The 22,793-nt window shown below is 43.5% G+C and overlaps 1 protein-coding gene across 3 annotated transcripts in view; it reads right to left on the bottom strand.

Moving 5' to 3' along the window:
- ADAM12 (ADAM metallopeptidase domain 12) overlaps positions 1–22,793 on the bottom strand; it is a 375,334-nt gene that overhangs the window by 64,065 nt on the left and 288,476 nt on the right. For all 3 annotated transcript variants that reach the window (XM_034931678.3, XM_034931680.3, XM_034931679.3), the window contains exons 10-11: positions 21,253–21,337; positions 16,827–16,975 (exon numbers count right to left, since the gene is read on the bottom strand). In XM_034931678.3, the coding sequence (XP_034787569.2) occupies positions 16,827–16,975; positions 21,253–21,337 (234 nt within the window). The remainder of the gene's footprint in view (positions 1–16,826; positions 16,976–21,252; positions 21,338–22,793) is intronic.

Here is a 22,793-nt window from a genome sequence, read left to right on the forward strand (position 1 = left end):
GTTAAGATGTCCATACTACCCAAAGCAATTTACAGATTCAGTGCTATCCTTATCAAAATAACAATGTAATTTTTCACAGAATTAGAAAAAAACTATCCTAAAATTCATATGGAACCAAAAAGGAGCCTGAATAACCAAAGCTATCTTAGGCAAAAAGAACAAAGCCAGAGGTATCATATTATCTGACTTTAAACTATATTATAAGGCTACAGTAACCAAAACAGCATGGTAGTGGTACAAAAACAGACACATAGACCAATGGAACAGAATAGAGACCCCAGAAATAAACCCAGACACCTATAACCATCTAATCTTTGACAAAAATTGACAAAAATAAACAATGGTGAAAGGACTCCCTATTCAATAATAAATGCTGCTGGGATAACTGGCTAACCATATGCAGAAGATTGAAACTGAACCCCTACCTCTCACCATTTACAAAAATTAACTCAAGATGGATTAAAGATTTAAAGGTGTTTTTCATAAGAACTCCAAATCCTTATTCCCCCACCTTTTTATTTTTTTAAAGCAAACTGCTTTTTAAGCAGGCAAAGGTCTGCTCCTCATCTCCCTTTTGCTGCTCTAAGATAGTCTCATTTGATCAAAACACAGAACTAAGTATGGAAAACTTATAGCAAACCCAATGACTGCCCCCCAATACAAAAAATTTAATAAATGAAAATTACTTCAAATCTTAAGAGATAAGGGAAATTTGCCAGTAGCAAATATTAGATTCCTCTAATGGTAACACCATCTTAATCCACACATATTAGAATATTTTCTACATCCTAAGTAGCCACTAGTTACCTAGTGCCTAGAGCAAAGCAGGTGCCAATGCTCAGCAAGGCCATGTGCATCACCTGCTCCCCAGGTGCTGACTCTGCCTACATACCTCTGATGACGGCAGAATACAACTTTGAATGGCAAATTCACAACTCTCTCATTTATTCACTCACTTATGGAGCAATAGTTTTCAAGTGTCTATTATACTCAAAGCACTGAAGAGGATCCCAATTCCAATATGACCTGAACCTGGTCCCATGCCCCCCTTGCCAAGCTCCTTCCTTAAGGGATGTGCCCACCCTCCCATCTCAGTTCCTCTCCAGCCGTTCTCCAAGGCCCATATAATTCCACTCCTCCAGAAATGGTCTTTGAAGTCCCAAACCCCCAGAAACGTATCTTTTATGCCACATAAATGGAGTCTGAGTGGAACTGTGCAGTCCAAGGCTGTGTTGTAAGTTCTTGCTGCCTTCATGTGTCACCATATTCTGGCCACAACATTATAAATTCCCAAGACTAGTAATTGAGTTAAAATATATAATTTTTTTGGCATAACTATTTATGGAGTACCTGCTTTTAGCTAGGTGATATGGTGGTGCTTTCTCATGGTAATATTTTTCTTCTTTTATACTTTTTTTTGAATTTAAAATTTTGGAACAATCCAATGAAACAGTTATTATTGCTCCATTTGCAAATGAGGTGAAGGGATTTGACAGTTCACAGTTAGGGGATGGCAGTACTAGATTTCACCAATTCTTATGATCCCATGTTCAGGTACTAAAAACCATTTTCTTTATTACCAGTGCCAGTTCAGCACTGGATGACCAGCAGTGAATGCTGAAACACAGAAGGTGATTGATTAACCCTCAATGTACCGATTTAAACACAGGAGACAAATCCTGCTGTGATCCCACATATGCCTGGACCAGTGGTTCTCAAAGTGTGCTCCCAGGACAAGCAGCACCAGGAACTTTCTAGAAATGCACATTCTCAAGCCCCACTCAGACCTACTAAGTCAGAAAACTCAAGGTAGGGGCCTAGCAACCTGTATTTTAATAAGCTCTGCAGACGATTTGCTAAATTGATGTTGAATTTACACAACATAAAATTCATCCTTTAAGTCACTTCGAAGAATGTAATCCAACGTTTTTTTCCAGCACATTCACAATGTTGTGTAACCATCACTACTAACTGCAGAACTTTCCCCCACCCCTCAAACAAACCCCACATCCATGAAGCCATCACTCCTCATTCTCCATTCCCCACCCAGCCCCTGCCAACCACGAATCTGCTTTCTGTCTCTACAGATCGCCTGTTCTGTTCATTTCATGTACACGGAATCCTACACCATGTGGCCTTTTGTGTTTGGCTCCTTTCCCTTAGAATAGTGTTCTCGAGGTTCATCCACATGGTAGCATGCATCGGAACCTCATTCCTTCTTATGGCTGGATGATATTCCATTGTAACTGAGACCATACCACAATTTGCTATCTGCTCATCTGTTAATGATCCAGGTGATTTTGATGCCCATTAGAGACTGGAAACAACTTCCCTAGATTTAAAATTCAAATGTTGTTGCACCTATTTGTGTCGTAACAATAAAAAATGCAATCTAGACTCACCATGGGCCACTTGTCATATCCTAAAAAATAATTCTGTTTTGCTCTCTTGTCCCATCTTCTAAGAAAAGCCCAATGTATGGCATTTTGAAAACCTGATCTGACTTTATGATCACATGAAAGATGTGCCAATGGACAACAGGCAAGGCAAGGAATCATAGGCAGGATCTGTCAGTGCGATCGTTGATAAGACTGCTATGGCTCACTTAGCCATGCCAGAGAGAGGATGCTGGCAAGATGCTACTGATCTGATTTTAGGCATGTGCTAAAAATCCCAAGAGTATCTGTCTTATAAACAAACTTCATATCAGAAATGAATTTTCAAGTACCTGGAAGTGTGATGTTAAATTGACTAATCCTCATACTGCACAGTAATTAAAGTGTAGGAAAAGTTCTGGTTGTGAACAGAGTGATGTTTCCCTTCCACTTGCTTCCAAATCCAAAGTATGGTATATGGTCATTGTGCCTCCTTTGTGCTTGTATTTTTCTTATTTAACAGCTTTATTCCCCAGAGCATCCATGAAAAGAACATTCACTTGGGCCAGGTAGTTGCTCATGACATCAAAGATCTCATACAGCCCCTCGTCTGTGGTTAAAAAGACAAGCCTCAGTTTCTTCCGTAGCTTTTGGCAAGCTCATCACAATGTACTTTTTAACATGTCTAATAAATTATCCCACATGTGCCAGGACAGCAGCTAACTGAAGTGACATATAGCAGTGAGAGACTGGTGCAAAGCAATAAAACTGGAGAATTACTCAGGAAAGAAGCCCTTTAGCACGATCCTTTCCCTTGGCGTGAGAATGCTTTAAAATGGTGATACCTGCGGCCCAGGAAAAAAAGTGCCGCTTTCAGCTCAGAGGCAGAGAATTTATCTCCAAAGCCGTGGCAGGGTGACTGTGGCCCCTGCTACGATGTGACCTCTTTTGTTAGCCTTGCTTTCCTTTTACTCTAATATTTAACTACCAGGGACACTTGGGGCAAGTTTACCATGTTGAATGCAAGGTTAAAAATAAAAAGAGGATGAAACAGACAGCTGGGCGATTTTGGGGAAAAAAACACCACTTTTAGAAAGAGGAATGCCACTTACAGCTCCCCACCATAAAGGCAGTCACAGCTTCATATTTTAGCCATCACAAAGCTGCCAAGTAAAACATTATTAGGGGTTACTTTTACTTTGAAAAATCTGCAGTCAGAAGGTTCTTTTCTTGTAGGAGCCTATTGTGCGTCTCACTGCTATATTCTTGGGGGTGAATCACACTAGGCCAATTTATCAACCTTGACAGTAGAAGTCGGGAGTTATCTGACTTGCAAAAGCTCTCTGGGTATGATTCGGAGACAACTGCTTTTCTTGCTGGAAATTAGGCGTCTAGAGAAACCAGCTATAATCAGGCTGGATTCAGGGGGGCTGCAGGTCAGGGTCCTGCTGCTTCCTGTGACTGCGGCCTCATTAATAAACACGCACTGAGTCTAGGTTCCCTACCTCCAAGCTCAGGGGCTGACATCTGTCTGAGTGCTGACGGCAGGAAAGGAGTGGAAGTGACCGAGGAAGAAGGATGGAACAGCCAGGCAGCGGCTGAGAACAGCTTGGAGCCGACATAACTGTGTGATAGGAAAAGCCAAAGTTGCAGGGAACCGGGGATGGGAATCCATCCAGATTTTTCAGTTTAAACTGATTGGGGGAAAAAACCAAACCAAACAAAAAACAACCTCATATCGTCCACAGCTGACAAATGATTAGATGGTAAAGGGCTAACTGGTTTTGGAAAATATGTTGCTGACATTCTGCTTCCCACTGGTTTCTTTTTGCAGACCGAAATGGAGTTTTGTTTTTCTCCTGACAGCAGATGCCACAGATTCGGCAGACCCAGGAGGCTCTTCTTTACCTGGGCGTGTGGTGAGAAGTCAAGTCCGAAGCCTATGTCTGAGCAGCCTGTCTATCTGTACTTCATTGAGCCTCTGTTTTCATATCTATAAAATAGGGATAACAACTACCTCATTGCACTGAAGTGGAGGCTAAACGAGCTTCAAACAAAAAGATCAAAGTCTGGTTAACTTCCAAGCACTGTGAAATGCTAGCTCCTAGTACTGACAGGCAAAAGATGTGTCTTTCTTTCTCCCATTGAGAGTTGCCCTGACTGCGAATTCCCCCGTATATGATAGTGCTCAAGAACATTTCCAATATGGTATAGAATGTAGTACTTGTAGCCAAAATAGAGCACGCTTTACACTGTAAAACCACAAATACAAGTAAATTTGAGAGCAAGATGATTCAGGAGGCGAAGGGATGAGCAAACAGTTAAAGATCATTCCCTCCGTTTAATACATAGATGGTGTCAAAGAAGCAAAAGAGCCTGTTCCATTCTGGAAGGGCCAGTTTTTCTTTAGCTCAACAAGAGCATGTAGTTAGGAGCACAACCAACCAATGAAGCAATCCACAAACAAAACAAAAACGCCATTTAGATGGCTGTTACCTGCTACGCAGCTGTGGTTGTCTTCTGTTCCTGAAAGCTTTTTTCTGGCCCTTTTCCTAAAGCTCATGTCACATGAGCTCACCCCACATCTTCCATCCATTTCCTGGCCACAGCCAAGTCCAGGCACTGAGCTCAGAGTGAGACGTGGCCACAAATTGTGGGATCCATTCTCTGGAGAAGACAATCTAATGACTGTTTTTTGTTTTTTTTTTTTTATGTGGAGTTTTGCTCTGTAGCCCAGGTTGGAGTTCAGTGGTGCGATCTCGGCTCACCATAACTTCCGCCTCCTGGGTTCAAGCGATTCTCCTGCCTCAGCTTCCTGAGTAGCTGGGATTACAGGTGCACGCCACCAAGCCTGGCTAATTTTTTTGTATTTTTATTAGAGATGGGGTTTTGCCATGTTGGCCAGGCTGGTCTCAAACTCCTGACCTCGGGTGATCCACCCACCTCGGCCTCCCGAAGTGCTGGGATTACAGGCGTGAGCCACCATGCCGGCCACAACTTTTATCATTCATTCCATAACTAGCTTGCTGAGCTTTTCCAAAAACAACTTAGCCATTCTTAGTTCACAGCCAGTTCTACTTATTCCTAGTCCCTTGAGAAGCATAAGCCCAACATGAATTCCCTCTTCTCTTCCCAAGTGAGAGCGAGGTCCTCTTACAGTATGAGGGGGCAGGGGACCGCAGTGTGGGGAATGGACATTGCTTGGACAAGCTGCTGACCAAAAATTCTAGGGCCATCTTCAGGAAAATCTTCAGGTCTTTCCCCAGTTATGCCCAACAATAAAAACTTTCAATCACCACGCACAGAATTTATGTGCAACCAAGTAGCACGCCTGGTAGGCCAGGGTGGTGGCATTTGTACTTGCAGGTGACCGGCCTCATGTTCAGTGCCGTGGCAGGCCTGCTGTGGATGCAAGGAGGTCATCTCATTTTAGGGGCTTTTTACTCCATCCTGCCTGGAGCGGGGCTGGCCAGGAGCCACCATTTGTTTAGTGAACCCCTGCTGGGGACCAGAAGCCTGGCAGACATTCTCTCACTGACACCTCTGGGAGCCAATTATGACTCCTATTTTTGAGATGAGGAAGCTGAGTGCAGGCAGCTTGTGTTCCTTGCCGGGACCCTGCAGTTCCTGCGTGGAGAGTGAAAGCACAGATCTGACTAGAAGGCCTGTGTTCTTCCCACTCAACCACACCGCCCCGAGGGCTATCAGGAGCTGCCCCAGGGCAGGGCCTCTGGGCAGCCTCAGGCATGACCCAGCACAAATGGCTATGCCAGCAGCAGTAGTATCCATGGGCTGGGAGAGGCAGCTGCTCCGATGCCTCGGGACTCCCTGGAGCCAGACGTAAACGGAAGGAACACCCAAGGTTCTACACTTCCTTCCAGGTGTACCTTAGAGGACTTCCCTAAAGGTCTTTGGTGTCACAGAAGACAAAGGCCCGGTCTTGGGATTTATCCAGCCAGCCTGAGGTGATACCTGGGCCAGATCGTGCACACCTGAGGAGGGCTGCAAGCCTGGTCAGACCCTAATGAGCTGCAGGCAGGGGAAATAGGCGCCCCGCCTCAAAAGCCTCGTGACTCCTCACGGTGTGATGGGAGAGGGAACTGGGCCTGAGTCAGCCCACTCTGCCTGCCCAGCGGTGCACAGGGACACAGCTCTGACCACACAGGCTCAAACGATAGAACAGAACTGAGGTTGAAGCTAATGGGGCAATCCATCCACTCCAGAAACAGAAAGTGACTGCCTTATAACTGGACGCTGAGCCAGTGGGCCAACCAGACGGACCACAGAAAGCTAAGAAAACCACCAGGCCAGGAGCAAATGATCAGAAAGATCCTTAGTAGGCCATTTCCATTGTTAATAGCAAACACCTGGGCCCCAGAATACAGCCATCTGCAGCACATTATAATTCATGGTCTTAACTTGTGAACTTTGACCTCTGCTCCTCCTCCATGAAACCAATTTAAGTGCAAATATTTCTCAGAATTTTTAATAAAGACACCAACTGAGCTCTGGTCAGTTGAGACATGTACAGGAAGCTTCTGGACGTTACCAGAAAGTGGACTTTTCACTTCTGAGCTATGATGGCTATTTCTTCCTGCACCAAGTCCTGAAAGACCAAGAACCCAGGGGCAGGGGACACAGTGTCCATATTAAAAGGACCTCAGCCCATTGGAGGCCATGTATCAGATGAGCTACTCAGCTTCATTGCAAGAAATGACTGCTGAATTTGTGTGGGGGTTGTTGGGGGAGCAGACTCTCTCAGACATGGACAGATGCAGTGGTTAATAAGGGACAGTGGGCATGTCTGAAATGGTACCACCCTTTCTTCCTAGCCCAGTAGACAGACCTGCACAGAATACGCTAGTTCTTTCTGCTGACTTAGCAAGTCTGTAACAGGGTAGAGGCTTCTAATCAAACATGATAGAAAAAGCAGTCACGGTAGATATCTCCAAGCCTGCCACCAGGGCTGAAGTCTACATGTGCCCAGTTCTTGCCCCACTGAGCAACTGACACTGAAGTTACCACCAGGGCAATGTGGAACTCAAGAATGGGAAAGAGCTGTCCCTCTCAACCCTCCCCATCCCCAAGCCTGCGAGCCAAAGGCTCACAGGTACCCGGTGAAAGGCCAAAGAATGGATCAGGAGCCTGAGGCTGCAGGCTGAGATCCAGAATGACCCTGACCACCTGTGGGCCCTCTGGCCTTCCTGAGCCTCAGTGTGCTCACCTGTAAAATGGAGACGATTGTACCTGTTCTTTATTTTTAGGGCTGTGACAATGAAAGGAGATGCCAAAGATCTTTGTAAACTGGAGAATGGTCCTACAAAGTCTTATGCTCACAACTGCTTTTAGATTTGATATTTTTGATCTCTCTCCTCCCACTTTAGCTAAATTAAGCAAAGACTTTCAGGGGAAGGCCCTGCTGGAAAGACTCTACTGTTTGAAAGCAAATTGTTTCCCTCACCCAGGTCTCCACGGATTATGTACAGAAAAGCAGTGGACTCTGCCTCCTATTTATCTGGGTTTTCTCTGCTCTATTTTGTTTTTATTTTCTTCTATTTATTGTATTGTGTGTATCATTGCAAACTATTGTAAATCCATTGTAGAATGATGTGGAATAAACAAAAAATGAAAATGCTGCTGCTGCAATTGCTAGATTTAGTACAAAAGACAGTGGCCTCAGAGCGTTCTCCCCAGAGATTTTGCCATTACACAGATGGGGAAGAGAAAACCTCACTCTGCACTTATCTAATTGTGCTGTACTCATCATCCCTCTCTCCATCCACCCACCCAGCCAACGTCTATCCATCTGTCCATTGTACCATCTATCTATCCATTATCTGTCCATTTCTATCTATCCATTATCCATTTCCACCTACCCATTATCCATTCATCCACCTATCCACCTACCTATCATTGATTTATCCATCTACCCATCTTTCCTTCTTTCCATCCATCCTTCTTTCCATCCATCCTTCATCTGTCTGTCCGTCCATCCATCCATCATTCCACCCACCCATTATCCATTCATCCACTGACCCATCTACCTATTATTTGTCTACCCTTCCTTCCTTCCATCCTTCTTTCCATCCATCCTTCATCTGTCTGTCCGTCCATCCATCCATCATTCCACCCACCCATTATCCATTCATCCACTGACCCATCTACCTATTATTTGTCTATCCTTCCTTCCTCCCATCCATGCATCCATCATCCAGCCACCCGCTCATGGATCCTTTCAGTCAAGTATTTATTGAGCTCTACTATGTGTCAGGCACTGTTCTAGGTGCTGGGGATTCAGCAATAAACAAAACACAAATTCCTGACCTTGTGGAGCTGAAAATGAGTCCTTTTGGATATTGTCTGTTGTAGAGAAGTCTAGAAATAACCCTTTACCCCACACTGTGGCCTCTGTGCCTGGGGAGAGGAGGAAGCCATGGGGGTAACTGTGTGGGAGGGGGATTGCAGGATTGGCAGGATTTCAGCTGAAATGTTTTCACACATGCTGTACAACAAATAAAATGCTGGGTTAACGAGCCAGTGACAGGAAAGCATTCTCTGCTGTTGGAACATAAATTGAAGGAGGTTTGCAGAATTAAATGGCTTAAAAATGGGGCTACCTCCCACCTCCCAGAGGTTGCACTGGGACATTGCTCTGTACTGAGGCAGCTTTAGTTCCCTCATAAAGCCCAGCTGTGTTCACGGCCACTTCCATGTGTCAAACACACTGGGAAAAAGCCGTTTGACTTTATGTCCTGGGGCTTCTACTTAGGTCGGTCTGGAAAAATGCAAGCAGTTCATTTAACACTCTAAGCTCCAGTAATATGGGTATAGTTGGCCAGGTGCAGTGGCTCACGCCTGTAATCCCAGCACTTTAAGAGGCCAAGGCAGGTAGATCACTCGAGGCCAGGAGTTTGAGACCAGCCTAGCCAACATGGTAAAACCCCATCTCTACTAAATATACAAAGAATCAGCCAGGTGTGGTGGTGCAGGCCTGTAATCCCAGCTACTTGGGAGGCTGAGGAACAAGAATCATTTGAACCTGGGAGGCAGAGGTTGCAGTGAGCCGAGATGGCCCCAATGGACTCTGCCTCAAAAAAAACAAAAAACAAACAAACAAACAAACAAAAATATATATATATATAAAATAAAATAGGTATAGTCATGACCATCTCACTAAGTTCATCCATGGGCCAGGCGCATGGCTCACACCTGTATCCCAGCACTTTGGGAAGCCGAGGCTCACAGATCACTTGAGGTCAGGAGTTCCAGACCAGCCTGGCCAACATGGTGAAACCCTGTCTCTACTAAAATACAAAAATTAGCTGGGTTTGGTAGCGTGCACCTGTAATCCCAGCAACTCGGGAGGCTGAGGCAGGAGAATTGCTTGAACTGGGGAGGCGGAGGTTGCAGTGAGCCAAGATCGTGCCACTGTATTCCAGCCTAGGTGACAGAGTGAGGCTCAGTCTCAAAAAAATTAAATTAAATTTAAAACATTCATTGATGAAACAGGACACCATGAATGCAGTCCTCCAGGGTCAACGTCAGTTTGTCTGCGTTCATTCCCCTAAACTGGATATTCAAGGATCAGTGGCCACACAGAATCAGCCTCCTGAGCTTGACCTCTATTTTGTGTACAGCTTAACGGGGAGGACAATTCTAACTTGGGCAGCAGCTTTTGATATTCTAATGGAATTGCACACAAATTCTTTCATTTTCCAGTGAGCAATATCTAATTACATGGAGAAGAAACAAGAACAGGCTGTATATTGATGCACCCTTCTTGAACTGTTTTCAAGAATCCCTCCTGCCAGTTCATTTTTCCCTGTGATAATGTCGGGGTACAGCTGGCTCCATTACTCTGGCTGAGTAATTAAATTGATTCTAACTAGTAGTGTTTTCATCTTACCAGAGTTCCTCATTCTGTAGCTGTTCCTCCTTTTTTCTCTCTCTGTGGATAAAGATTTCCATTTTCTCACCTAACACTTTGAGGAAGGAAATGAAGATTTTCTTAAACTTTTCATTGAGAAAAAAATTATCACTCTCAAATGAAGAGTTAAGATGGAAAAATAATTCCCTTCAATTCCATCTTGGTAAAATTCCAGCATGACAAATGTATTTCATAATCTCCAACAGCACCCCAAAGTTTGAGGGAGAATTCTAACGATATGTATTGTCCACTGATTTTCAGGAAAGCAAGTTCTACAGAGTGTGGACTTTCCCGCTACATTGAATTTCTATCAATTCCTACCACTTCCAAAGCCCTTGGGGGATTTTTTTCACTGAAAATTGCAGTTCATTTTCCCCTCTTAAAACACCTTTTCAGGCAGAAATCTCTTCCAAGAGAAATCCAGTTTTCCCACAGTATGAGGTAGGAATTTTCAGGGAGCGGTCTGCCCAGCCTGTATTTAATTCTTCCGAGATCGGTTTAGACTGGACTCTATTCCAGGATATCTTTTCTGCCTGCTGCCTCTTCTAACCTTTGCTCCCTGTTTGCAATAAATTATTGGTCGCTTTTTAAAAGATGTGAAATGATGTTATGGTTATAGATTTTTCTCTCTGTCTTTTAGAGGCCCACACTGAAATCACTTCTAGATGGTACTTGATACCCGGACTGTGTAAGCAGATTTGACGAGGTACCCTGCAGTGAGGTCCCTGAAGTCAAGCATCCTGCCTCGTGTTTCTGTGCCTGCTCTGAATCTGCTCCCCAGGATCTGGCCTCTAGAGGGTACACAGTAAATACTAGTGGAGTAAATGAGTGGCTTTGCTCTGCCTGGTGGCCAGCTGCTCGTCTGTTGACCTCATTTCCTGTAGCGAGCTTGTCCTGAGTCAGGGGCAGGGCTGCTGTCTTCTCTGATGTCATTAGAGAAGGCCCAGGCTGTGCACGGTCACTTACACCTGCATTCCTAGCACTACGGGAGGCTGAGGCAGGTGGATCACTTGAGGTCAGGAGTTCAAGACCAGCCTGTCCAACATGATGAAACCCCATCTCTATTAAATATACCAAAAAAAAAAAAAAAAATTAGCTGGGCATGGTGGTGTGTGCCTGTAATCCCAGCTACTCGGGAGGCTGAGGTGGGAGGATTGCTTGAACCTGGGAGACAGAGGTTGCAGTAAGCCGAGACTGTGTCACTGCACACTCCAGCCTGGGTGACAGGGAGAGACTACATCTCAAAAAACAAAAACAAAAAAAAAAGAGAGAGAAGGCTGACCTGGGTGGAGGCCACCTAGACCTGGGGACAAATCTGTTTGTGTTCCATGTCCAGGCAGGTGTGCCACGAATGTGTCCTGAATGGAATTAAATGTAATCGAATGGGCCAGTTATACATGCTTGCAGGGAAGTAGGATGGCAACACATTCTCCTTAAACGTGGTTATTTGATCTGGGTGTAGATTGCAGAAGGTCTGACCTCAGCTTAATGTGAATGATTTGCACCCCAGGAGAGCAGGGGGTAACCCTCATTTGCTTATTTTCTCATCCCACATTATCCTCAGTGCACAACACGAACACGCTGCCCCCCCCCCCGCCCCCACTCCCAGTTGGCAGCTGGGGACACACTCATCAGTTGAAGCCATTTGCCAGTATAGACCCAGCAAAACCCAGACAGGCCCAAACTCCTGATTTCAGCATCCGCGTGACAACTGTGGCAACAATTCTTTTCAGATACACATGAAGAAAATGTGAATGTGCTCCTTGGTGGCTCTCTGACAGAATCCCTAAAGGATGCTCACTATAGGAAAAGGAAAAAGAAATCTCAAACCAAAAGAAATATTTTACATCAAGTGTACAAGGCTGGAGAGGTGAGTGTGGAGCGTGGCGTGATGAGCACCGAGTGTGCTGGTGAAGGATCCTTCCTCTTCACAGTTTCCAAATGCCTATGAATTACACCAGAACTAAACTAGAATTCACACACTATTATTACTTGTTCTCCTAAAGAAAGCCTCCCTCTTCTTTTTTGTACAGACAGAAAACCCCTTAACTTGGCAAACTACAATGTCTCAGAGGCTGCACGGTCTTCTTAAAAATGAGGAAACCTTAAAAGATAAATCAGATCATATTCCTATCTTGCCTGAGAAGCTTCAATGATGTCCCGCTGCTCTGCAGATAAGAATCCACGTTCCTGCTCTGGCCAACTGGGCTTTGCTGGCTCTGGTTCCTCCATTTCTACCCAGCATCACTTCCCTCCAGCCCCCCACAGCCCCAAGGCTCCTGGCAGCAAGGTGTCCCCACAGCGCCCACGGGCCCATGGTCCCCTGCACCTGAACTCCCTTCCTTCCATGCTTTGCAGGCTCTCCATCCCTGTCTTCCTTTTGGCCTCCCCCAAACCCCCACTTAAAGTGGGCTCCCTCACCCCATGTTTCCTCTCTTTGTCCTCTTCCTTTGCTTCCTTCACAGCACTCCTTCCAACCTGCAATTTATTACTTTTATTTTTTTATTTTAAAAATAGAGACAGGGTCTTGCTATGTTGCCCATGCTGGTCTTGAACTCCTGGACTCAAGCAATCCTCCTGCCTTGGCCTCCCAAAGTGCTGAGATTATAGGCGTGAACCAGCACACCTGGCCCAAACTGCAAGTTTTAAATTTTCCATTTTTCAACTCTTTTCACCACTAGAACACCAGTTCCAAGAGGGCAAGAAACAGGCTTGTCCTGTTCACAGCTGTGTCCCTAACACCTATCAGTGTGTAACAGTGGCAGGGGCAAGGTGAATATGACTTGCAGATTCACCTACCCCACCCGAGGAGATGGCCCTGTTCCTCCAACTCTCCTTTAACAGAAAACTTTCTGCAAAAAAAAAAAAAGGGAATCTGTAAGAGTCATTTTTTGAATGTTAATATTGCCTTTTTTCCTACTCTAGGAAGTGACATTTATTATTACGCTAAATATTCTTTGCTATGAGTGTTCAAGTCATTCACAATTTTCTTACTCCTATAAATGCAGCATACGTAGCCCTCACCTCCCTAAGACCAAGGGCTCCAAGCTCATTAATGGACAAACTCAACTGAGTTAAACTCCCACATGAATCCCCAGATACTGCTTTTGCCAAGAGTCATTTCCAGGACAGGTCTTAAATGTTTAGAGACATAAAACACACACTCTTACACACACTTAAAGCCTTGCAGTAATTAATGATACAATCCATCAGGAACCCCCTCCAACCATCCCTGCAATGTGCAACTGAAGTCACACAAGTCTTAAGTTGAAATAGGACTCTATCCTTGTATTTACAGGCCTCAGGTCCCATTTGTCAGTGACAGCAATTGGTTAATGTTTTCAGAGTTAGGATTCTGGAATGTTTGGATAAAGAATAAACAAGGTATATGAAGGGATATGCTTTTCTCCTTTAAACCATCTACAATACTTGGTTCTTTTTGATTCTGAGATGTTAGTATCATTAAAGCAGTTACTGATTCATCTCTGAATCACCTTTGGAGCTGAGATTAAATTTAACTGACATCCCCAAGCCTCCATCAGTGGTGGGAGGAGGAAGACAGAGGCTGGCTGGTGTTTGGATGTGGGCCGGTTTAAAGTGAGCCACCACACAGAAACTGTGGACATGCTGCTGAGTGACTGCTAAGGGCACTGGGAGTCTTTCCAGCAATCATGAGTAGGAATTCTGAAAAAAGCCTTTAACTTTTTGATAGTTCCAAAATCCCTGTAAGCTAAGTAATAATATACCACCTTTGTGGAATGATTTACAACTTACAGACATGTGATCTCATTGAGTCCATTCTCCCACTCTCTCGGAGACACTATGAGGTAAGAGAACCACCATTTTGAGATAACACCGGAGCAGCCGGGAAAACTCCACCACGGGTGATGGATGACTGAGGGTTGACTGAGCCGCTCGACCTCCCCCTCACTGTGGGCTTTTGTGATTAATTCACCTACTTGCTTAGGAAGTTGCTTTCCATCTGAGAAAATGAAAAACACCACTCTCTGGACAGGAATGTGGGATCATAAGTGAGAAGCAAATAGAAAAGATTTATACAAAAGCACAAGCTCAGCAAAAGAGAAAACCCAGAAATTGCTAATATGGTATAAATCAAATAAAGGCTATGAGCAAACCCCTGGTAATGGGGAAAAAAAAAGCCTTTTAAATGATTTGTCGAGCTCTTAACAATACCATTTCCACCTACGGTGTTCAAATATCTCTGGGGCGATCTGGCTTGCATTCTTCAGCACTGCCATGAAGACTTTCCAATTGGAAAGGATTTAGATAAAACCATATAGAGTGCCAGAAAATATGCCTTGCTATTGTGCCTTCAGAATTATATAATTTTTAGAGCTGTAGAGTCTTCATCATCTATGCATTCCTCCCCATGAGCACAGGGGTCAAAAATATTTGTTTAATATGTGAACAAGTGGGTGGAGAGACAGATGGAAAGAAAGGAGGAAGGAAGGGTGGATGGGTGGATGGATAGATGGTTGGATGGGTGGATGAAGACTGACTCACTCATCTTATTGATGAGGAATGTAAGAGCCAGGGGGTTACTAAACTGCCTATATTATTTTAAAAAATGGTGTGAGAATTGGGACAACCAGATCTCTTCAAGTCCAGTGTTCTTGATCTAGGTTTTCCTCTCTTCCATTGGTTTATCAATAATTAAAAAACATTAACAATATTAACAATATGATCTTCTTAGTCATGGGAAACCATTTCTGGAGGCCCATAGGCTAATGTATTTGTGCCCATCTGACGATCAGGGAAATTAGACACAGAGTGCATTTTCTATGGCTATGAGTTCATTGAGAGTGAGAAAACACGAAGGCCACTCGGTTGCACATCAGTCTCCTGCCAAACTCACTGTCTGAAAGTCACCCAGCGTGTGGCCCAGCATCGCGATCAGGGCTTGTGAAATGTTGGAAACAGAAGGCATCTATAGGCCCTTGGCCCAACCTTATACCCTAAGAAGGAAATCCTTGCCCCAAATGTCCAGCAAACAATTATTGTGCTTCTGCTCAGACACCTTTAGTGACTAGGAACATATTACTTTTTAGGGTGGCCTCCCTTTTGGAGAGACACACATGTTAGTATCTTGAGTTTTGCAATATTTCATTTCCTATCGGTTAGTACTTTGACTTTGTGTACAGATCCTTGGTTTCTGTCATTACACACTCACAAAGCAACTTCCTCAACAAAGTCTTGGTGACTCCCTTGAATTATGCTTAAGAGGGAACCACAAGCAGAAAGATGCCCCTGAAGCCTCTGCCCAAATGGGGGCGATGAACATGAAGAATCAGTCACTTGCTGTAAGAAGATGCCTCCTGATGGCTCCCATGAAACGACAATCCCTTGATGAGCTGTGTGGTTCTGCTCAGTCCTTGTTTCAAGGGCAACTCAATGCCCTACAAACTATTTCCCAGGAGGCCCACAAGGCTATTGCTTGAAAAAGCACAGACTCATTCTTTAACAATTCCTCCCTCTACTGGGTCTTTTAAACCGCAGTAGCAGGTATCCCCTCACACCACACTTGTCCCCTGGCCAGCAAGTCTTCACAGAGATGAGTCACTGGGCTGCTCAGAGCACTTGCCTCTTGCCCCAGTGTCTCCTTTTGGGAAACCCAGAGAGCAGGCTTGGGCTGGAACGTTCCATGAAAGTCAGTGTTCATAAGGTTTCAAGGTATAATAAAGAAGATAGCATTGTATCCAGCGCATGCTTCCCGTTACTAATGAGAATCTTCTTAAACTAGCACAAAGTTCTAGTTTGGGATAGGCCCTTTATAGATATAAGAACACATCTGAATCTCTAATCCCTCCAAGGTGCATCTGTTTCCACTTCGTTTGAACACTCCAAATAATGGAACTGTCTGGCTCTTTTCTGGTTGAACCAAGTCGGGAGTGTCAGGAAAGCATTAAATAAGGAACAGCATTGTAATATACCAAAGCAGAGAAATCATTTCATTTAAACCTCTAAGATCTGGTAAGGTGATGTCAGGGCAGAGACACTACAAACCCCCAAGCTACCGACTTCAGAGACACCCTAGGGCCAACCCTGGGGAAAGAAATACCTTCTACCCAGCACCCTCTAAAGGCATGTGGCCCTTCTCCACTCTGCCCAGTGAGTTTACATGTGGCCCATCTCCACTGCCCAGGCTTTCAGATGGCTGGCTCCTGGGACTGCCTGGCAGCTGGAGCCGTAGGCTCAAATAAAAAACACTTGCTGGGACAGGAAGATAATTAGCGATTTCTAAACACAGACAGCATCCATGCCCACCATTCCTCAAGGAAAAGGTCAGCCCTCTTCCTTGTACACACCATGTAGCATTGCCATCTGGCTGCCCATGGCTCTCCAGAGTAGCACAGGCCACTCTTGCTTCTTGGGAAGGAATTACTTTTTGGAAGCTTCCCTGGGTGCTCTGACCAGAAAACCAGGGACACTTTGACTCATCTGGTTCCCAACACACACTTCAAGCCATGCACACTGTCAAAGCAGATGGAAGCAATGGTACTTGCCCGGTGGAAGCGTTCATGATGCAGCCTCCTTTCTCAACCGCCATTTGACAGCTACAGCCCCTGTCCAGTGTGTCATGATTCATCCCGAAATTGTGGCCCAGCTCATGTGCCAGGGTCACGGCTGCACCAAGGGGATTGTCTGAATGGTCCTCAAAGAAAACACAAAAGTACAGGTGTATAATTCATATCTCCTTGGCCTTATTTCCCAGGTCTCCCTCCCCACAGAAATATACCTTTCATTAACATTTGACTTAATGTAATTCCTTATAAGGGACCAAGGTAAAACGCTATAATTTAGTTTAAACTTAAAAAGATATAATTTGACATTTCATTAAGCCAGTTTGGGGTCCTTTCTGCTGAGGAATGTCTGTATGCCGCACGTATACATGTGTGATTCTTCATGTTTTTATATGACATCTTCAAGGCAGGGTCTCCATCCTGCTTCCTACAATTGCCCCACAAAACTCTTCCATTGAATGAAGCAAAAAGTCATCCTGCATCATAGGAAAAGCTCATTCCTTCATGGGCCATAGAAGTATCATTTTACCTTTGATTGAGATGATGCTGATATAAAGGTGACAGGTGCAAGCACGCTTAATGACATTCTAAATGAGCCCTGAGAGGTTGTCATTGAGCCTGCCTCTTCCTGTGTGCTTGGTCGGGGAGGACAGTTGGAAAATTCACAATACTTCATAATAAATCTGACCACATTGAGTCATCTGTTTGAAGAGCCATTCATTTCATTTAAGATTATAATCCAGCTATATCTTATTCTTGCTGGCTCTTTGTGTTGCCAGGCAGACTTTGGAAATGGGAGGTGTCCCGATTCTCTGACTCTTGCGGCTGGGGGTTCATTAACCTTTTGCTTGGATATGGAAGGCGGCTTCTCCATTCAACAAGCACTACTTGGCCACCCCTAACTTAGTGGAGTGCCTGGATGGCTTGGCTCAAACAGATACTAGAAATTAACTAAAAAATATAGTTACTTAACTTTCACAAACTGAAATTAGTTAATTAGCATATATGATCTACAGAAACAGTGCCTATATACAACATTTCTGAAAAGGCCTGTATACCATGGAGTAAGGAAAATACCTTGTTTGAATCTTGCTTTGTGCTACTTAGGAAAGAGATAAGATGTTTTCCAAGAGGCTTCCAAGAAACAGTGCTGCTATGCTTTGAATGTTTGTTCCCTCCAAAACGCATGCTGAAGCTTAATCCCAATATGGCAGTATTGGACGTGGGGCCTTTAAGAAGTGATTGGGTCAGGCCAGGCGTAGTGGCTCACGCCTGTAATCCCAGCACTTTGGGAGGCTGAGGCAGGGGGATCATGAGGTCAGGAGATCAAGACCATCCTGGCTAACACAGTTAAACCCTGTCTCTACTAAAAATACAAAAAACTAGCCGGGCGTGGTGGCGGGCACCTGTAGTCCCAGCTACTCTGGAAGCTGAGGCAGGAGAATGGTGTGAACCCGGGAGGCAGAGCTTTCAGTGAGCCAAGATCCCGCCACTGCACTCCAGCCTGGGTGACAGAGTGAGACTCTGTCTCAAAAAAAAAAAAAAAAAAAAAGTGATTGGGTCATGAGGACTCTGCCCTCATAATGTATTAATCCATTCATGGACTAATGGGTTAGTGCATTCATGGGTTATCATGAGAGTGGGACCAGTGGCTTTATAAGAAGAAGAGGGACCTGAGCTAGTTTGTTCAGCCCCCTTGCCATGTGATCCCCCACACTGCCTTGAGACTCTTCAGAGAGTCCTCACCCTCAAGAAGCCCTATCAGGTGTGCCCCCCTACCTTGAACTTCTCAGCCTCTGTAACTGTAAGAAATAAATTCTCTTTCTTTATAAATTATCCAGTTTCAAGTATTCTGTTAGAATCAACAGAAAATGGGCTAAAACAAATATGATACTGAATTTCAGAGAGCACACTGATACAGTCTGTGTGAGGCTCCTGGATAAAAGTGTGCTCATGTAAGATCTTACAGGTTTGTTGACAGTGTTTACAATGAGGCTTCTGTCTAAGAAAACAATAGCATATCAAGGAACCAAGATAATCTTACAGTTGATGAAATTCCTAATAAATTACTTTGTTTAGATTTTAGAGTTTCCCGTTGTAGGAAGTTTACAAATATGTTTCAGGAAATCGGTTCTCGAAAATAACACAATGGTGAAGAGAATGTAGTCAGTCTAAGAACATAGGGGCTGAAGTTACCATGCTCTGGCACAAAATTCAAGGAATTCATCCTTAAAAAATATTCTTCTGATTCTTTTGTGTCATTGAATGTCTTGGTTTTTAGTTGCCAGATTGTTTTACATTCTTTCATGCATCAATGATTCTAAACAGAATGTCTCTTAAAAGACCTTGATAAACAGTTTACATTTGTAGTAAGAAAAAATATCTCTTTATTCATGTTATTATTTCCAAACCAAGGCTGTTTTAGGCCAGTTAGATAAAAAGGAATGACTTTCAGTTACTAAAATTAATGATTTGCTCTATATTGGAAAATACAGAAATGGTACTACAATCCTGTTTTCAATTTTATGAGGATCTCTGCTTCCTTGCTACATTGATTCCTTCCTCTTAGATTTGTGGTCCTCTAATGAAGCACAGTCACACGGGATGCCCGTGAATGTAACTTTACCGACACAGGAGAAGAAAGTGAGTCTAGAAGTTTTTGGTCTGGTCAAGATGTTGATCTTGCTGATTTCATGACTTTTGTAGAAATCAAAGGTGCTGAGGCATTTTTATCCTATTTGATGTTTCTGTTATATGCGGAACGTGTAAGCAGTGTGTCTAAGGATGATATTAACTGCTGTCAAATTGCTAAAACATATTTCCTGATAATTAACTTTGATCTTCAATTGATTCTTATTGCATGACACATAATTTGCTTATATTTCCCACATTCATTTTCATATATCTTTTTTAAAAATAGCCTTGCCTGTATCCTTTTAAAGAAGGAATTTTCATCAAATGCTTGTATGGAAATGGAATAAGGGACACGAGCTGAAGAAAGCCGCTTACTCTGGTGAGATGGGTTACAGGCCCATTTCAGCACCGCACAGCAGCAGAACTTACCATGCTTATGAAGAATTGAGTTCTTCATAAGCATGCCAAAAAAATATGATGCCAACTTGAAGTGGCAAAGTCAGTAGCAACTGACCATGGAACCATGAAACAGAAAATTATTCCCTCTTAAAAATGTACAGCCTGCTCTGTAAAAATAGAGTTGGGATCTGACTTGAAATGAACCTGGCATCACAAAAACCAAACTTGCCAAGGACCTGCCATGGTGGAGATCACATGCAGGGCCTCCAGGTCCACAGAAAACAAGGCAGTCACCGCTCAAGCCAGAAATCCAGTAAGTGGGGGCAATCCCTCCACGCAGCTTTGACCCTTAGTGCAGGCTTACATTAATGACCAATCTCTGAACCCACAGAAGAGGGAAATGTTGGTTCCGTATATTCATGAAGAATATCTGATTAGGCAGTAGGTGGAGAGAAAGTAATCATCAGCAGAACATAACTCCTTCCACTATGTAATACAACTGAACATTCACACATGTTCTGTTTAAAAAACATGGAGGAACTCACAGTTTCTTGGGAGGGCAGGGTTCTGTTTGTTTAATGGAGATGGAAGAATGGTCTCTGAGGATACTCCCTGTCTGAGGTCTGGTGCAGAGGAGACACTAAATTTTCAGAGCAGGGACAGCATAGGGTGAAAACCTCTCCTTTAATTATCTGATGAAGTGGAGCACAAGCCCCCTGCTGGCAAGCCTATCAAAGCTACCTCCCTCCTACATTCATAACGAGACCCAAATAGTTTTCCCACTGTATTTCCTTTCACAAACATATATAGCTTATATATGACAAAATGGTCCTCGTAAAGCAATAAACCTGGGTTTCTGACTTCCAAGAATAAGGTTATTTTAAAGACAAACTGTATACTGGCCAGAAGGTATGTAAAGCATTTGCAGTGGTAAAAAGCTAAAAACCTCAGACTTTGGGCCACTGGGCTTGGAGACAGAACCATCAGAAAACCATCCAAACGGGAACGTCTGGTGAGACCACAGGGCGTCCCAACAGCTGCATGACGAGGGCAACCCCAATGCCCTGGCTCACCCCAGTGCTGCGAGGAATTCCTGGTTTGGAAAGTCCTGGTTGAAAATGTTTCTCCATAAAAGAGGTAGGCTTGCCTCTGCTGAGCTATTTTACATGCCCACCTTTCCTGTGTGCAATTTGCTTTTAAATGGTTCCTAAAACACTGTGGGATATATAAAATTATAAATACAGCTACAGTAAAAATAGAGTTAAATCTAAAAAGCATTAAAGGAAAGGATCTATCTTCACAAAGTCTGATAAAAGTAGTGACTTCCTGGGGAATCATTATCAAGGGGAACCAGCTCCCGATGCCCTTGGCTTACCATGACAATTCCCCCAGACTGGTCTGCCGTGCACATGCTCATGATTGGGGCCATGCCGATGGTGGTCCCTTGGAAATAAACCCCACTAGGAAATAAAAGAGAGGACTTTCTTTAATCAAATGAGAATGGGGGCATTCTCTAATATTTAAAAATTCTGTCGGATATTCCTGCAATAAAATATGCCAAAATAAAAATAGCTGTATGAGGGTATATTCACATGTGATTTTATCTTTTTTCCCTGAAAATTTTATTTCTGCAGTTGCGTCATGGTTCTGTCATTTTTTAGAGTTTTGTTTTCAAGACTCAGACGACAACTAGTTATTACTTTTGTACTTATGAGTTGTAATCTGCCTATTTCCTAATGGACTGTAGGAAGCTGCTCCATTTAAACAATGTCTGCTGATGGAAAGGCTGAAAGTACTCACAGAGAATCACTGTTAACTAAAAGAAATGCATTAGATGGTTTACTAGATTTTCACCGTAGCTTAACTGCTTTCCTGGGTAACTTACTACAGTTCTGCCAGATACCCAAACTCTTTCAAAATGTCCCGCTAAGATAGCTTGCAAAATTGAAATGGGCAGAAAAATTATCAACCCTGGAGCCGGTGTAGAACAAGTGAGCACCCACAAAGCCTTGGCACCTAGGGAGGAAGCTTCTGGAAGGAGACTTCATGGCTTCAATGCAGTCGTCCTTCTCTCTGGAATCTTAACCTGATCATGAATCTAATGACACCAAGGGCCTGTTGAACACAAGTGCTGTTAATTCCAACCTCATGCATGAAAAGCAAAACACTGTATTTGTTGAATTTCCTTTAAAGGAGTCAAATGACTTACCAATACTATCTTGGCCATGTATGTATACAGATATATTGTTGGAAAAGTTAGATATTTTAGCTATGGTCAATTGAACAGAAAGTGGTAAGTGTATATCAAACCTTCTCCCTGCTTCCCTCCCTCCCTCTCTCCCTCCCTCCCTCCCTCTCTATCCACCTATCCCACTATACTTATATTTACAGTGGTAGAAATTTCGGCCTTTATTTATATCTATATAGGCTATATGAACAGATATAATTATACATGTATATAAATAATAAGGTTACATAAGATGATAATTTATTTCCAGATGTTCAAGTTGGACAGACTCCATTTGGGAAAAATATCAAAACACTCTGACTCAAAATACATAAAATGTACTTTTAGTAGTTCAAGACTAATCAATGCATAAAATGTGAGGCAACCACAAATATCCAAGGGTAGGGGCAGGGGGGAACCCTGTGAAAATGGCCGAAGTAAATTATCAAAGAATGCCAACAGCCTCAGTTCAGACGTAGGCATTTTCTGAAGTGACAATGGGGTAGGACTGGTTTTTTAACTTTCCACAAATGTTCAATAGCTACATTGGGTTTGTCAAAGGAAAGTCTCTGTCCCAGAAGCTTTCCTTTCTGTGCTATAAGCCACATGATAACAAAAGAATAATAGCACAAAGTATTTAAAAATTTAAATAAAAATTTGTCACTTCTAGAAACATCTACTTCATACTA

The sequence above is a fragment of the Pan paniscus genome, chromosome 8 (assembly GCF_029289425.2).
Source record: "Pan paniscus chromosome 8, NHGRI_mPanPan1-v2.0_pri, whole genome shotgun sequence".
NCBI lineage: Eukaryota > Metazoa > Chordata > Mammalia > Primates > Hominidae > Pan > Pan paniscus.